This window comes from Podarcis tiliguerta, assembly GCF_965153285.1.
Source record: "Podarcis tiliguerta genome assembly, chromosome: 16".
NCBI classification, from domain to species: domain Eukaryota; kingdom Metazoa; phylum Chordata; class Lepidosauria; order Squamata; family Lacertidae; genus Podarcis; species Podarcis tiliguerta.
In genome coordinates this window covers 39,107,404-39,125,244 of record NC_139549.1, presented here as the reverse complement: position 1 = coordinate 39,125,244, position 17,841 = coordinate 39,107,404, and the positions used below count along the sequence as shown (strand labels likewise).

General features: G+C 42.1%; 1 protein-coding gene and 1 long non-coding RNA gene across 16 annotated transcripts in view; one reads left to right on the top strand and one right to left on the bottom strand.

Moving 5' to 3' along the window:
• Positions 1-17,841, top strand: part of LOC310666937 — a 288,749-nt gene that overhangs the window by 206,000 nt on the left and 64,908 nt on the right. The gene's annotated exons all lie outside the window — the stretch shown is intronic.
• Positions 2,508-17,841, bottom strand: part of MPHOSPH9 (M-phase phosphoprotein 9) — a 41,641-nt gene continuing 26,307 nt past the window's right edge. For 5 of the 15 annotated variants that reach the window (XM_083418159.1, XM_083418151.1, XM_083418160.1 and 2 more), the window contains 13 exons: positions 17,265-17,352; positions 15,627-15,842; positions 14,712-14,759; positions 13,857-13,921; positions 12,535-12,636; positions 10,329-10,481; positions 9,521-9,702; positions 8,497-8,661; positions 7,333-7,453; positions 6,602-6,705; positions 4,916-5,154; positions 3,749-3,817; positions 2,508-3,291 (listed from right to left, as the gene is read on the bottom strand). In XM_083418159.1, coding sequence (XP_083274285.1) covers positions 3,190-3,291; positions 3,749-3,817; positions 4,916-5,154; positions 6,602-6,705; positions 7,333-7,453; positions 8,497-8,661; positions 9,521-9,702; positions 10,329-10,481; positions 12,535-12,636; positions 13,857-13,921; positions 14,712-14,759; positions 15,627-15,842; positions 17,265-17,352 — 1,654 coding nt within the window. In that variant the 3' untranslated portion in view covers positions 2,508-3,189. The remainder of the gene's footprint in view (positions 3,292-3,748; positions 3,818-4,915; positions 5,155-6,601; positions 6,706-7,332; positions 7,454-8,496; positions 8,662-9,520; positions 9,703-10,328; positions 10,482-12,534; positions 12,637-13,856; positions 13,922-14,711; positions 14,760-15,626; positions 15,843-17,264; positions 17,353-17,841) is intronic. The other 10 variants (XM_083418163.1, XM_083418161.1, XM_083418164.1 and 7 more) reach the window with 5 other exon arrangements.

Genomic DNA, 17,841 nt, shown 5'->3' with positions numbered 1-17,841 from the left:
TGTTATGGATTCTCTCGCTTGAGAAGGCAAGGTCTCCAGCCTGGTTGATATACAGCAGAGGGACGGGGAGCACTCTTACAAGTGTCCTTCTTGGTGTTCAAACCTGCCCCCTTGAGCCACCATCCTCTGAAATTGGAAGGGTTTGGATTTGATATCCCGCCTTTCACTCCCCTTCAGGAGTCTCAAAGCGGCTAACATTCTCCTTTCCCTTCCTCCCCCACAACAAACACTCTGAGGTGAGTGGGGCTGAGAGACTTCAAGGAAGTGTGACTAGCCCAAGGTCACCCAGCAGCTGCAGGTGGAGGAGCTGAGACGCGAACCCGGTTCCCCAGATTACGAGACTACCGATCTTAACCACTACACCACACTGGTAAGATATAAAGAACTTCCATCTTTCTTCCACTGATGAAGAATGTGTTCTTCTGGTGTGTGAGCTAAAGTTTGGGCCAGTTCAGATATGCACATGCATTACTTCAGCCACTCACTGCTCAGTTGATTTGGGGGTAGAGGACACACCTGAAAGTCATGTTTAAGGTCACATGACAGTTCTGCAATAATTAGCTGGCATGGGTCATTCACACATGCATATCTTCCTCTTCTTTATTGCATTTATATCCCATCTTTTCTCCAAGGAGCTCAAGGTGGCTTACGTGGTTCTTCCTATTCTCACTTAATCCCCACAACCTTGTGAGGCAAGCTAGGCTGAGTGATTGGCTCATGGTGATTCAACACTGGTCCCCCATGTTCTAGTTCGACAATCTAACCACTACCACACTGGCTCTCAAATCAAGAAAAGAAAAACTCCCAGTCCACAACTACCACCAGTCCTAGCCAGCATAGCTAATGGTCAGAGGTGATGGAAGTTTAAGCCATCGTCATCTGGAGGGCCACAGGCTCCCCACCCCTGCTTTAAAGCGTGGTTCTAGCCAAGAGGTAATTCTAGGTAACAAAAGATGGATGCAAAGCCTATCTTATTCCAATCACATATTTCTAGCACCCACTTGACCTCTGTTTGAATGTCCAACAACTGCCCAGTCCATTATAGGATTTCACCCAACAAAGTATGACTGAGTAGGGAAAGGTCATTACTCGAACAACACAAACTTCGCATGCAAAAAGATCAAGCTGTAATCCTTGGCATCTCACAGAAAGAAAACGACTCCTGTCTGAAATTTAGAGCTACTGTATTGGTTTAACCCTGGAAGACCAGGGTTAAAATCCTCAGCCATCAAGTTCACTGGGTGACCTTGGACCAGTCACTGTCTCACAGGGTTGTTGTGGTTAACAATGGGATAAGCATGGCAGGTGGGGTAGGTTTGTAATAAAATAATAAAAATCCTGGAGAGCCCCTTCAATCCAAGAATACTAAGCTCCATGGACCAATGATCTGACCCCTTTTAAGGCAGCTTCTTCTGTTCTTAGATCTCTCAAGAGGTCAATAGTTACATTTGTTGGCATGTCTGTCTCAAGACATGCACTGCCAAAGGCAGTGTAAAAGGCACCATCCAATCCAATCACCTGAGGGTCTCCACTCTGGATTTGCGTAGGGTTTACTCCTTAGCCTTTTTTCCTCTCCTGATATCCTGCAAGGTACAAATTTGGCTACCTTATACCTCCAAATATCACATGAGTCAAACAATAACATTTAGAAGAGTTCAAGCACCCAATTGGACATGTTCACTCCAGAGAGTTCAGTATGCTCAGGATTACAGCCTAAGGGGATGTAGCGTGTATTTCAGTGTCTCCAAATGGTGCTGCTGAGATGACGAAGGCAGCAGGGAGGGGAAGAAACAATATCAAGTGTACTTGGGGACACACTTCGTTAAATTTTATGACGACCAATTCAGAAATGCTGTTAGCAGCACCTGCTGCCGTAGAACATTTTATCAAGGAAGAGAGGCCTTTGTGGGATCTTCTATTTAAATGATTATAGCAATAGTTATTTCTAAATGATTCCAGGTGGAGTCTTTAATTGGAAAATATGGAACGTGGAGGGGTGTGTGTGTGCCAATGACTTACTTTTCCAACTGACTTAAAGAAGAATCAATAAAAGAAAGAGTCAAGGGAAACAGCAGGGTTCTGCATTTTAGACTACGACAGATCTGTGGGGTGGAGAAGGCTAATTTGCTAAGTTCTATAAATAACAATCGCTTAATTACAGATGCAGCCCTATATGCTGCTTCACTGGGTGCCTTGACTATTGGAGGGAGAGAGAAGGAAAGCAAAAGTGCCAAGGGACACAAACTGCTAGGAAGATAGCAACCATATGGTTGCTATCAGGGCCAGAGAAGCCTCTTAATGGTGCTGCTTAGGCACTTTTGCCCATAGTTTCTGATGAGCAAGGAGCTGCACACTTTTCTCTTTTGGTGGGTAATGATGAAAAACTTGATCATGCAAAGGCCTTCATGCTTTGTGGAGCCACCCCAAGTAGCCAGAAATAAAAGTTACCCCCACCCCCAGTAATGTTTCCACTGAGATCCACCCGCCACAAAGGACAGACAACTTCATTTTAGGCAATTCAGTTTTAATTAATATTTCAGTGACAAAACATGCAAAATAAAAACTCTTTTAAAAAAGAGAAACATTATTTTTGCCTTTCTAAAACCCCTTGCTGTGCATACTGTTATCTAAACTGACATTTGCAAACTGGACTTGTGCAGCTGTGGAAAATACTGTGCTGCAATTGAGCAAGAAGTTGAAGAAAGGATATGCAATTTCTGAACTACAAGGTGTGTAGCATTCACTTCACAACAAGAAGCTATGTGTGCGTCATGTTTAGCATAAATAAAAATTCAATACTTCATGGTAACCTACTTTGCAAGACAGGCTACAAGCTCTATGAAAACAGTGAGCCTGGTGCACCACAAAATCGATTTCAGCATGATCACATTTTGAAAATAAGTTGCTCCTGTTCTTATAAAGAATTCATGTTCAAGGTTTCAAAAAAACTATTAACACTTCTTCAAAAGTAGCAAAATACAGAATTGACAGATTGATCCCTTCAGGTGTAACAAAAATAGGTTTTAAAATATATGTGGCTCAATACAAAATAGTGTGTAAAGGGTAACATGATTGCAAAACTGCTGCACAGGGCTTACAAAAGATACAAAACGATTTGCATTTTCAGAGTGCATAATTATTATACTTTTAGTGCAAACAAAAGGATATCTAAATTTAAACAGAGACATCTCAAATATTTGCAGAGGTACGTAAAACATGAAATCTCTTCAGGATCATGCGGATTGAGCCCAATTCTCTATTGACCCTTTCCAAGCGATCTTCCAAGGCTTCCTAAACAAAATATTCAAACACACACATTAAAGACCAGGAAAAGGCAAAACCCAGCTCTTCCAAAATGGAAACTCTGTATGTACTCTTTACCCCACAAGAACAACCCATTTAGAAATTTTGCTGCCCATTGGGGGAAATGTGAGAATCCCAACCACCTCCAAATTGTTCTTCATTTAGTTTGTAAGATGCTGCAGTGGCAAATATCCCTCATAAAGGCTAAAAGGACATCCTTCAACTCCACTGTGAACAAAGCATCAATAAAAAAAACTGTACTTGAGACAACTATAAAAATAAATCTGCAGTGGTTCATTCCCACATGGAAGTCAAACATTAGAACTCCCAAATGAGGCACATGCTTAGAAGAGAGAAGGGAAATATACTTTTACTATAGTTTTCAGTTCCGCGCAAGATTCAACTTTCCCCCTCCCCATCAGGATTTCAACATGAGCATTTAAACCTGGTTTAGTCTTGCCTGCAGAGTCATTCTCCCTCCAGCACAAGGTATTCGGCTCAGCTGGGACTCAATCTGGGAAAACAAAATAAATGCCAGTGAAAATTATGAAAGCTACAAGAGTCGGAATAAAACTACCTTGGAATTTCATCTACAAGGAAGCCACAAACTACTTCTCCAGCTCGACAGATCTTAGGATAGTACCATCCTGGCTTGTGTTAACAGATATGCCCACATCTGGATATCCCATTTCAAGTTTTATTACCCAAAAGGCGGTTTTGAAATAGATACAACCACTGGGAGGCTTGAAACAAGAAGTGCTGCTTTGCATCAGCCCAGGTCCTGTTCAGGGTCATAGTCAGTTAATCCAGCCAAGCAGGGTAGAGGCTTCCCATTCCTCTTCCTGCCCCTCAGTTCTGCTTTCCTTTTTCCAAAAGCCACTCTACAGTTTGTAGCTCAGACCTTACTGGGCAGTTATTTTGCGGAGGGTTGCCCCTTATCTGCAAGCCTTGGGGTTTCCCCCAAGCGTACATAAAACTTTCCTCTGGTTTCTCAGTGGCCATCTTTTGGTTACAATCCTGCTGTCATTCATACATATCAGAAGATATACTGGGGTGGAGAGGGGTGGAGAGGGCACAGAGCACATCAAAGTGACATCACAGCAAACATAGGCTTGCCCACATGGACACTATTCAAATTAGAAGAGGGCATTGCCACACTTGGTTGAGGCAAGCCAAGTTTACTTGGCATGGGTGCAACTGTAACCCGGCTTAAAAAACAGACAACCAAGTTTAACATACTTGCCTCCTTTTCCTTGAGCAAGAATGAATTCTGCTGAGACCATGTATTTTGCTTAGTAGGCATTTAAGACCCTACTGTGAGATAAGAATATCAGAACAGAAGTCATGGATGAGGCCAAAGGCCCACCTAACATAAGACACTGTAATCACAGATGCCTCTGGGAAGCCCGCAAAGAGGACCTGAGTGCAGCAGTGCTCTCCTCACTTGCAATTCCCAACTACTGGAATTCAGAGACATACTGCCTTGGATGAAGTTTCTGATACTGAATATTAATATACAGTACCTTAAACAAAGGTACTGCAGTGGTACACATTTTTCCAAAACACAGAACTTTAACAAGAAATGTAGGAAGTCGAAGCACTTGGTTTCTACCTGCTGCTTTTCCTGTGTGAGCTCATCAAAGAGCCTCTCTGTTTCGGTCAATGTCTTAATCCTTGACATGTATTGGAACTCCACCTCATAAGGTGCTGGTGCTGCTGAAGACAGGCTTGTATGCACAGAGCTCTCGTCTCCCCACGTTCGCCCTGCCGTGCCTATCCTTGCTCCTGCAGGCAAAGAATCTGTGGAAGAGGAAGGCTTGGCACGGCTGCCTTTGCCAACATGCTCCAGTTCTGAGCCACCACCAAAAAGAAAAGAGCAGAAATCAGATTTTAAGCTCTTCATGAACAAATTATTAGTACATAGAATATATTGGACAAGCAAGAAAAAATTGAACATGAACATCTTCTAACTTCAGCAAAGCCCTCAAGAAGGTCTTGGACACTTTGAATTTTGTCAGCTCCATGGCATGTGGCAAAGTCTTTTGGAGCATGTAGTCAAATCACCAGCAAAAAAGAAACAACCCAATAAATGATTTTGGATGCATGTTTCCAAATTTAAAGCAGCCGCCTGGCCAAACAAGCAGCTGAGGCAGGAACAAGCTATCTCAGCCCCAGATGATGTAGCTTGTTCCTCCCTCAGCAGTATGAGGGCCAGAGACAATGGCTGCTTCACCTGGCAGTATATTGCGGGTGAAACTGCCACTGCTCCTGAGCCGCTCTGCCACCAGCGCTTGGCTGTAGCTTGTTTCTCCCTCAGGTGCTGGTGGCACTCAGCAGATGCAGTTTCACCCACAATATACTGCCAGGTGAAGCAGTCATCATGGTCTGGCCCTCATATCAGTCCTGGGCAATGTATCGATACATCGCCCAGGCCTAGAACTGTGCAATTAATTTACCTATATATCCAACCCTATATATTTAATCCTGAAAAACATAAAACATGACTGATGTAAATTCAAAAGCCTTTATTACTCTAGAAGTACACCTGTCATTATACAAAACAGATAAGAGCGACAGAGATTAATTAAAACAGGAGCCCCAAAATGCAAATTGCGCCACAGGTTTTGTCAATTTAATTTAATCTCTGAAAAATTTAAACAGTAGAATTTTATAAAGAAGAATGAACATATATATATATATATATATATATATATATATATATATGATAATTACTATTTCTAAATATAGTAAGTGAAGAGTTACTTCTGGGTTTGATCTTACAGCATTTAAAAATGTTAATTTCTATTGTTATGGTTCAAGAGTTGTTAAAAACAGACATGACATGCGTGCATGTTTAAACTTACAATTCAGTGAAATTTTAAAACCAATTGCCATGATCTGTCTCATGTAACCATATAAACAGAGAAAAGTGCCAAAATCCACAGAAACAGACTGAAGGAGAGAGACTCCAAACAGGATGTTGCTCCAAGCTGAGACAGCAAATGAACTGAACCTCAGGAGCAGAAAAGTATTTTGTGGAAGTTTTGGGCATTTCCTGCCTCTGAGCTGCAGGGTAGCCAACACAACCCACTTGGAGACCTGTTACATCCAGAGGTAAGTAGACCATTCTTATATTTATAGTTCTCTTGATCATGTCTGATGTTGACAGCAAAAGCGACTATCAATTTTGGTACTTCTAGACAGCATCTGCTGGGTACAGCTGCAAAGAGGCAGGGGTTGGAAATGCAAAAGAATATTTATTCCAAGGAACAGAATCCTAGCTACTGTGAAGTGTTACCTTCAGTATCACCTACTGAGCGAAACTGGAGCCTTTTCCTTGGATTGCTGTATTGCGATGTAGGCGTGGGAGCAGTTTCCAACTCATCAAGCAGAATATCAAATCTAGTATTTTAGGGAGAAAAGACACAAAAGCACTTGTAAAATATTTCTCAGTTTCCACATCACTGAGTCCTGGTGAGATTTACCCCTTGTGGTCACAGGAAATGGCTAAATGGAAGGATTCCAAAGGCCATTTCTGGTCAGTTAAAAAAGGAAGGAAGAAAAACAACTAAATGTGAGCTTGAGAAGTAAGACTAAGGTCTGCTTGTGCAAAATTCTTACTTGAATGGCAATTGCTCCAATCCAGTAAATGCAAGCCGCAGGTGGACTGGCAGTATAAGCTAGATCCAAAGCTTGCTGAGTAAGGGACAACAACAAAGTAATGTAAGAGCAATTGTTTCGTGCATTTTCCTACAATGGAGGTGGCTGTCCTCCCAAAGGGTTACTCCTCCTCCTATCTCCAAAACAATGGGTCATTCCATCCTCCATCATCATTACTGACACACAGGTTCAAGAAAGCAGCCTGTCCATTGTGTATCCAGGGATGCAGAAGCTCCTGTGGTTTTTTTTTTGCTGCTCCTGTGGTTTGTTTCATACAACTATTTGTGCAGATTGTGAAAATATTTTTAACACCACACAAACCCAACTCTCTCCCCTACAGCCCTTAAATGAGTATTGACAGACAGTTACCTTGTCACCATGTTCTCAGTTTTGCTGAGCAAGTGGCTAAATCCTGGAGACAGGTTCTCTTTTGGAGACCGCTTTGGGCTGTAGGTCACAGCAACTGGAGTCAACATTATCTCTCTCCTTGCTGCCAAGAGAAATAGCTTATTAGAATTTAGTTATGTCTTAGAACAAGCATCTGATGCTTTGTAATATTATGCTCCTGTTGCCTTTGCCCCCCCAAAAAGTGTTATTCAAGCATTTTCCCACCTTCTGCTTAAATAGTATGCTATGGTAGGGAGCTGGAAGCCTATGGTCCAATTCCATCTCCCAAGAGCTGTATTAGCAGCCCCCTGCAGCTGCTAAAAAAAGTACATGGATGTCAGGGAACTGCCATCGGAGCCAAAAGGACAGGGAGGGCTCCAGAGGGATTCCGGAGAGCGTCCCAGGAGGGAGAGAAGAAGCACATCTTCTGGGGAAGGAAATCAGCGTAGCACCAGTGGAGGGGGGGGCAGATGGGGAATTGGCGAGGTGGCTCCAAGACTCCTCGCTGGGGACCAGCGGGGAGAGCACGGGTCCTCCGATGCCCTACACCCTCCCTGTGCAGAAGGCTTCCGCGCAGGGAGAGTAGGCGGCGACTAGGCGCCAAAGAACTTTTATGCTGGAAGAAGTTCAAGAAACGCCCACTGACGGATTCTGCCAGCGATTGAGACAGCCACGGGCGAGTGGCTGTCCAGACAGAAAAGGTTCACTCAGGCAACCCACCCAGGTGTGGCGCCGATTTACGCACGAGCAACCCCTAGAACCATTACAATGGAGGAAGGGGTTGCTGTGGAAATGGACTTCCTGTTAATCTACTGTGGGACAACCTTGCTGCTCCTCCCCCCACCCTCAGTGTAGTTCATCTTAAGGTTAGCTGGATTGATCAAGGTTGTGTGGGAGCAGTCCTTAAATATCATAGCACCTTCCTGCCCTGTTTCTTTACAGGATTTGAAAACAAAACCTTTGCCACTCCTTGAAAGTTCAAATTTTAAAAGAACAAGAGCAGCAGAATAAGACATCTTCTACAATAGCATGGGCACAGTAAAAACAGAAGCCATGGAGCTACGAAACACTCTTAACATCACTTTAAGTCAGATGGCTCTGTACACCCTAATTATAAGCTGGGCAGCCTGCAGCTGCAATTCCTACTTGGAGTGTTTGACTTCCTGTTTGAAGGTGGAAGAGATGAGGACCTCTGACCATTAGGTGAGCTGTATCTTTTGTGTCTGAGTTGGTCTTTGCCTTTCTCTGGGGACCGGCTGGCACTGAGAGCTGTTTCATCAAATCCAACAGTGGGACGTCGAGTGGTTGCTTCTGAAATATACAAGCAATGAAAGAGAGTGGCTTCATTTTTCTAAGGCTTTCCCATCCTGCTTTCCCCCTAGAAAAAAAATGGAGTGTTCCCAAATCAGCTTAAGAAAATTAAAACTAACAAGACAAAGATAATCAGACCAATTTCAAAAATTAAACAAACTTGGAAGATGCTTTCAAATTGGAGGGGAATCATAACGCATTATTGAAAGCAAGAAAAAGATCAAAAGCTCCCTGAAAAAACATGTATGAGTCCTGTGCTATGGGTTCTCAAGGCCTCCTTACTTCTGGAGAACGTGCCAAAGAATGAGTGATCCAGAGTAAGCTGAAGGAATGACACCAGGGGTTTCTTAGAAAAGGTCTGAGGAGTCCTGCTAGGGGGAGAAGACTCAGGAAAACTGAGCACCCACCACTACACTTCCTATGTTTTAGGCACCCAAAAGCTTGCACCTCATTATGAGTTAAAAAGCTGCCTTTTAGCTGGCTTGGCTAGCAATCTCATACAGCTCACTTTTCCATCACTCTCCTGCCTTCTCCTCTTATTAACAAGACCAGCTAATTTTATAAGGCTAGCTTCCTTAATACAGTTGAATGACTGGCTCCATCTAGCTTAGTATTGTCGACACCAACTGGCAGTGGCTCGCCATAGTTTCAGACAGACATTCCCAGCCCTATCTGGAGAGGCAGAGGATTGAGCCTGGGCCCTTCTGCATACAGATAGATGCTCTGCTGTTCTTGCATATTACATAGCGGCTCTCTGTCCTTTAAAGACTGAGCCAGGCTTATTCTAATCCCTGGGAAGAAAGAAGTAGCAGCAAAACCCTGGGACTGAGGAAACAAAGGAGAATTCAAGGTGACTTACTTGTAGGAGCAGCTGCTTCCTCTTTCTCTGTCTGAGTGGCCCAGTTTTTCAACGCCTTCCTTCCTTCAAGTTCTTTAAAGGCTTTTATGATGGGCGTTTCTGTGACTTGCGTTTCTTTTTTTGAAATTTCACTTGTCAGCGACGGATCTGGGGAAGAATCCTTTTCTGGAGGTGTATGGTACCTAGAAGCATGCAATGGGATGAGATACATTCAGCATGGGCTGTAATCATGTTGATGACATGTCAAAAGTGTTGCACTCAAAGGATGAAGAAATTTCATACGCACCAATTTAAATACTTGGGGTTGGAGCCACACTAAGGCTGCAATTCTAGTTCAATTTACCTAGCAGTAAGACCTATTGAAATCAACATGGTTACGGTTTTTCTGCTGCGTTCCATTGAAATCAGAGACACTGAACTTTTTCAGCTAATTCAATTCTATCCACTTAGGATTTTGGAGTGAAGGGAGATGTACTGGATTATTTGAATTTCTGTCACTGCTGTTGTAAATGTATTTCCACGTCAGGTAAAGGGTGGGTTATAAGTATTTTAAATAAATAAAATAAACTCAGTCTGGATCCAACCCACGGCATACAAGGGAGACAAAGGGACAAAAGGGCACAGAAAATGAATTCCCACCTAACTGCAAAGAAATCACAGCAGTCCCATTTTATATCTCCTCCCTGATACAAAGCCCGTGAGTGGTGGATTAGGATGAGCCACCAGTGGAAGAGCTCTCCTTATGCTAACAGAGGCCTCTCGTTGGGGAAGAGATTATTTGCCAATTTAGCCTTCAAAGTCACCCTACCTGCAAGACGTGTATGTTTCTTCCAAACGATTATCTTTGGAGCTCTCTTGGGCTTCTAACGGCTGGCCTGTGAAGATTGAATACTCTGATCCTGGTATCAACCATTTCCTTCTGCTCACATCAGAGCTTGCTAGCTTGCTTCTAGGCAGAAAACTTGAGAATTAATGGAAAGCTCATGTTTCATTTCTCGTACAGTACAGCATTTTACAAGCCAAAATTAATATGAACAATCATTCCCACACCCTCACAGAGCTAGCTGAGGAAAACAGCTTTAGGAAGCCACTTTGGAAAGTACACAGTAACTAAATTCAAGTGGGAGAAACCTATAGGAAGGTCAAACAGTCATGGGGAGGAGCATGGTGGGGGCTGCTGGGGAGACTGTCCCAGGCACTTGTGAGATACAGTGGTGCCTCGCAAGACGAAAAGAATCCATTCCGCGAGTCTCTTCGTCTAGCGGTTTTTTCGTCTTGCGAAGCAACCCTATTAGCGGATTAGCGCTATTAGCGGTTTAGCGGCTATTAAAGGCTTAAGGGATTAGCGGATTAGCTGCTAAAAGGCTATTAGCAGCTTAGTGCCTTAGAAAAAGGGGGTGGGGAGCGGAAAAAAAAATCACAGGAACTCGCAAGACATTTTCGTCTTGCGAAGCAAGCCCATAGGAAATTTGTTTTGCGAAGTACCTCCAAAACGGAAAACCCTTTCGTCTAGCGGGTTTTCCATCTTGCGAGGCATTCGTCTTGCGGGGCACCACTGTATTTCAGTCCTTTCGCTTTCCTAGAGGTTTGGGACAATCTCATTTTCTTTTTTAAACTAGCCCTCTACATACCACCCTTCATGGCAGTCACTGTTAAGCATAATATGAAAGGTCCATATAAAGACGTATTAAGATGCAAAAATCAGCAGAATTTCTTTATAGGGAAATGCAGAATTTATTTACTAATAGACATTCTGAAGGCACCAACTTTAGTAAATGCTCTATCATTTTAGCCAAGTATTATTAAACTTAAGCCAGAATGCTAGAATAATTCATTTGGGGGACTAAAGAGTCGATGTAAGGAGCAAGTGTTTTATTTGCACTGTACATAATAATTTATACACCAGAGGTTCGTAGGCAGTGTATTAAGACTGAAATGAAATATTGCTGGGTGTCAAGCATAGCAACCAAGTCTGAGACTATCTGAAGAATATTCAACATTCAAAAGTTGAAGTAAAGAACTTTCAGAGATAGTTTGAGAACTGATTTGCTGTAATTCATTACAATTATTGTTTGGGGGGCTGAGTTCTGTGGGGTAGGAGAGAAAACATTTTTAGAGAAGTACTTGTCACCCCTAGAGCTGTGGTAGGGTGGGAACTTCAAGCCCAGGGATGAAATGCAGCTTCCCAGCCTCTAGCCTTCTCCAGGCCACACTCCTCACTGGCTGCAGTCTGTGCCCTCTTTGGGCTCCTGCCTGTTGTGAAGCTATCAGCAGTACCTGCTAAGGACACCTCAATAAGGGCACCTCTCCATGCCTCTTGCTGGCCTGGAAAGAGATGGGGTGGGCGTAAGCCTCTGGTGTTTACATGGCTAGAATGTAGGCCACTATTCCAAAATGTAGGCACAACATCCATTGATCCATCTGCTTTTGCCTTTGGTACCCCCCAAGTGGTTTCTCCAAGAGTGGAATAAACAATAATAATAATGATGTGGGTTTTTTTGGGAGGGTGGGCTATTGAGTTGTTGTTTTTATTTTTATTATGTATTTTGTGGTTTTATATCTTGATTTTATTCTGTGAACCACCCTGAGACCCCCGGGGTATAGGGGGGTATATAAATTCAATAAATAATACTAATAATACTAATAATAAATGTGACCATTGGGCTGAAAAATATCGCTTAACCCTGTCCGAGAGTCTTCCCTGGCTGAAACAACGCCTGCTCAAGATGATCTTGCATGGTTCATACAACAGACAATTAGACCACTGTACATACAGCAAGAACACATAGTATCATTGCTACATTACTGAAAATTGATAATTGCAGTAAGTCAGTGGGGATCTTGCTATATCCAGAAAGCCTCTTATTAATGCTTTATTATGCATCTGTTTTGCTGTGATTATCCTGTATCAAGGAAAACTGACTAATAGCTACGTTTATCCTTCTCAAAAATCACAGTTTTGTAAGACACGTATCCTTTACTTTCTCAGAAGGTTATATTTATTATTTGCTTACTTGGCATAGGATGTTCTGAAGTGACTGTCTGCAAAATGACGAAATTTGAGCAAGTTTTCATGTTCTAGCTGCTTGATCTGAGCTTCAAGTTTCGAGACAGTTCTATAATGGAAGCAAAAATATATTCAGAAACAATGGCATAAAATAAGTTTGCTCCAACAACTCTGCCAATCACTGTCAATGCAGATATTTTATAAGCTGGTCTGACTCAGTGCAAGGCAGCTGCTGCTGTTCTCACACATTTGTTGTGCCTGGACCAGGAAACTCAAAGTTTTGAAATCACCACCAAAGTGTCAGTGGACTTCCACACACTTTTTTAAACAGTCAAAAAGAACAAAGTGTTGTACACAATTTGAGCTGCAATTCTAGGTGCAAGTACCACAAAACTGTGGGGTTTACTTCTGAGAAGAGCTACATAGTAGTTTAAATATGTTGCATGGTATGAATGCTGCAAATGAATAAATAAATCATAGAATTGTAAGAGACGCCAAGGGTTACTTAGTCCAACCTCTTGCAATGTAAAAAATCTCAACTAAAGCATCCCTGACAGATGGCCTTCCAACCTCTGCTTAAAAACCTCCAAGGAAGGAGAGTTCACCATCTTCTGAGACAGTCTGTTCCACTGTCAAACAGCTCTTACCACCAGAAAGTTCTTCCTGATGTTTAGTCAGAATCTCCTTTCTAGTAACTTGAAGCCATTGGATCAAGTTCTACCCTCCAGAGCAGGAGAAAACAAGCTTGATCCATCTGCCATCTGACAGCCCTCCAGATATTTGAAGATGGCTATCATACTCCTCAGTTTCCTGTTTACCAGGCTCAACATATCCAATTCCCTCAACAATTCCTTATAAGGTTTGGTTTCCAGACCCCTGATGATCTTGGTTGCCCTCCTCTGTAAACGTTCCACCTTTTCAATAGCCTTCTTAAATTGCGGCACCCAGAAATGCAGAGTTATCCAGGTGTGGTCTGACTAAGGCAGAACAGAGTGGTACTATTACTTCCCTTGATCTGGACACTATACTTCTGTTGGTGCAGCCTAGAACAGCATTAGCTCTTTTTGCTCCTGCATCACACTGTTGACTCATGTTAAGCTTGTGGTCCACCAAAACCCCTAGATGCTTTTCACGTGTATTACAGGCAAGCCAAGTGTTCGCCATCTTATATTTGTGCATCTGGTTCTTCCTGCCTTACATTTGTCCCTGCTGAAATTCATTGTTAGCTTGGACCCAGCTCTCCAATCTGTTAAGGTGATTTTGAAATTTTTACAACATTATTTGAAGAAGTAACATTTCCCCTCACACAGGATTAAATGGCACATTTACCTTTTCAAATCAGAAATCTGAGTTTGTGCATCCAACAATTTGTTCTCAGTGATGTTTAAGGTATCCTGTAGGGAGGCAGAAAAGGTCACATGCTAAGCTTGCATAAAGTGTAAAGCAAATACAGAATTTGTCTCTCTACTAATCTTGAAAGATTACAACATGTAACTACTATTTATAGGGGCATCAATCCAATTTGGCTTGAGCTTCCTCTGGAGTAAGTTCAACGCATGTTTTGCTTCATTGTCACCAATAATTAATCTTCATACTTGTACTCTGTCAGGATTGCTGCAGACCAGCAGATCATCTTGGGCCTGCCTTTCTTTCTGGCTTCCTACATGCAGCCATGTTCACTTGCTGAAGCAATCTGTCTTCCTAAATGATTCTCTGGTGCTAAGCACCTTCAGGGCAGGCCTATCTAGCTCCCTGCTGCTCTCTCAGCTGAGAGACACTATAATCTGCACAATATGGTTAAATGAATAAGAAGCTTGGTGTACAACAAATTCTATTTATGGCTGGATTAGTGACCACTGGGTAGTTATCATTTCTGATATAGTTAAAATGTCTTGCAGAAAGGCTGAATTCTGAGGAGTAAAAAATAATAATTCACCCTCCCTCCTTAATGTATCAGTTTCTGTTGACAGTACAATGCGCATCTGGAAGATGTCCCTTATGAATTTAAGGCAATAATCTAGAAAGTGTATATCCCACTGAACTCAGTAAGGCTTTCTTCCAAACAGACTTCCCTGCATAAGACCACAGCCCTCCAAAACCCCTCCAGCTTTTGGTCCTCTCTATTTAAATACACAGAAAATTCCATAGAATAAAAATTTGGTACAAAGTGAATTTGCTTCTCACCTTTACTCTTTCATGCTCCTTCCCAAGGGATTCATATTCTCCTAAAAGCTACAAAGAAATAAAAGTAATTACATTTTCCTCCCTCAGTTAGTAATTATACTTTGAAACAGACATCACAGAATGAAAATGTTTTGGGTGGATAGGATCAAGATGCTTGGGCAAGAACCCTGCCCTCCTAAAAATAACAGCAAATGTTCAAATAGGCAAGGATGTTACCTTTGTGGTGAATACGAACACTAATGATCTGCTCCCCTCTAACATTAGAGAAAATTCCTTAAGACTACAGATTTCAACAACTGCAGAGCTATACAGATAACCTACTAAGCTTTACTCAGCTCCATTGTCAGGCATGTCCAACAAAGCAGAATTGAAACAAATTCCCTCAACTTTTTGATGAATTTCAGCCTACCCCTAGTTGTCCTAAAAAAAAAAAAAATACCCCAAGGAGGAACCTAGAATTAGTTTAGAAATACCAGAAATACAAAGTGTGAACTAAGACAGCACATCTATTTAGCTGCTAGAGACAGAAAAGAATCTGAGTAGGCAGAGACACCAAAAGATCTGCCTCCCCAGCTGCTGAATATCAACACTTAGCCATCTGGAATTAAACAGAATAGAAAAATGCTCCCCCCAATGCCTTTAGAAGTCACAATTTCTTTGTTAAAAGCAGCATACCACAAAGGTAGTATTGTTTTAGTAGAGACAATTGAAGTACGGAGACATTTCCATTAAAGGCTAGCCAAATCTGCAGTGTCCAGAAAGTGGTTCCTATTACAAAGTTCCAGGAATATCATCTCAATTAGAGGTTCATTCAAGCAGCTGCTTGATTATAGTGGGGCTCTCATTTGACCTCACCAAGGGATTGTTCAGCTGAATTTATTCAAGCATCTAAGTTACCCTGTTTTTCCAACCTACATTTTGGAACATTTTATTTTCTTCCTTTAACTTGGCATCTTTATTATCTGAGAGCTTGTAGGCTTTTTCAAATGCTTCTTCTAGATCTTTAAGCCTCCTCTTCAGGCGGCTGATGGTGTTATCTTTCTCTTTACCACTGGTGCGCATTTCTTCAATACGTTCCTGCAAGGCCTTGGTGGTACTGCTGACAGCACAGAAGCGCTCTTTCCAGTCTGTCTGAAACAAAAGAAGGCCAAGTATCAGACAGGTACACACATAAACAGAAAACAGAAGCCTACTTTGAAAACAGAAGCAGAACCAAAGCTAAGGAATATAATGTTTTGAGACACAAGATATAAGATTCAGACAAAACATGTTCTCGTTTTTATTATTGCTTGCAAGCTTTAGGAGAGATACCAGTAACATGCAGTGGATATAAACACAACATACTAACAGACCTGATCCAATAGAGGGTAGATACATTGTCTGCAGAGAGCTCACACGGGGCCCAATAGAGCTGTTTCCCTGTTTTCTCCCACATGTAAGCCCACAGGCACCACAAGGGGACACTGCAGTCCTCCCTCTCTGTGCCATGGTGGGTCAGCTGGGACCAACAACCATTGGGTTCCTCTCCCAGGAAAATCTCCTGAGTTGCTATTCCACATGGACATTAAGAAATAGTTGCATTTTCATGCTACTTGTTTCTTCTCTTCCCTCCCCATACAGTGGTACCTCAGGTTAAGAACTTACCGTATTTTTTGCTCTATAAGACTCACTTTTTCCCTTCTAAAAAGTAAGGGGAAATGTGTGTGCGTCTTATGGAGTGAATGCAGGCTGCGCAGCTGTCCCAGAAGCCAGAACAGCAAGAGGGATTGCTGCTTTCACTGCACAGCGATCCGTCTTGCTGTTCTGGCTTCTGGGATTCAGAATATTTTTTTTCTTGTTTTCCTCCTCCAAAAACTAGGTGCGTCTTGTGGTCTGGTGCGTCTTATAGAGCGAAAAATACGGTAATTCATTCTGGAGGTCCGTTCTTAACCTGAAACTGTTCTTAACCTGAGGTACCACTTTAGCTAATGGGGCCTCCCCGCTGCTGCTGTGCCACCACTGCACTATTTCTGTTCTCATCCTGAAGCAAAGTTCTTGACCTGAGGTACTATTTCTGGGTTAGCAGAGTCTGTAACCTGAAGCGTCTGTAACCCGAGGTACCACTATATTGCTTTCCTTTTCTATCAAACCTTTTAGAATGAAAGTCTGGGGCCTGGGCCATTTTTAGCCTTTATACAGCACCTATAAAAACATTAAGTGCTTTTGAAATAATAAAATTATCCACACTTTAAGTTGTAATGGGTTGTATTAAGGTTCATTATCAATTATATTTTAGTGCTTATATTACAAATAAGAAGCTTTCTGGTGAAAGGCAAGATTGACTGATTATTTATTTATTTAAAGCGAAACCTAATAACTAGGATTCTAGTAGGGAATCAAGGAGACCCCGGGGAAAGGAGGCATCTCTACAAGAACTGCTGACTTGTGCCAGATAAGGACTCCCAAGCTCCAGCAGAAAAACATACAGCTTAGAGGGCTGATCAGACTTGTATCGTCTCACTTGGTAATCTTTCTATATAACTGAGCTCAATTTGACTCATGACATGCACTTACCACTTCTGTTTCCAGAGTGCTATTTTTATCTTCAAGTGCTCTCATGCGATTATTAGCTTTATCCAGTGCTGCCTGTAAGTGGTCACATCTAAAAATGAAAATAAAGCCATGAAAATGATAGAAATGAAAACAAGATTTTTCAGTATTTTTAGCTGAGTTGCCTAACTAGGCTATGAGAGTGTGACCAAAACTGCATTTGAAAATGATTTGAACCCAGGCACTGTATATCTAGTTTCTAAAGCTACAATAGTCTTCTTTCCAAAAGTGGCATGTACAACAAACATTGAAGAAATAGTTCCACTTCCAGCTAAGCAGCATAAACAAGTTACCTTGAAGATTCATGCTAGAGGAATTCTGTATGTGAATAACAGCATTTATCTCTTTTCTCTGTCTAAAACTCACCCCTAATTAACGGGCATCTCAAAGATTCCACATTACGTATTTTCATGTAGCCATCAATATCTGTGCCCTAGATCGTAAAAGTGAAGGAAGCAATATACAGAAAGAGTTGCTCCAGGAAACAACAATTTTGAAAGGAGACAGAGAGACAGACAAACACACAAGGGGGGGGGGGGGG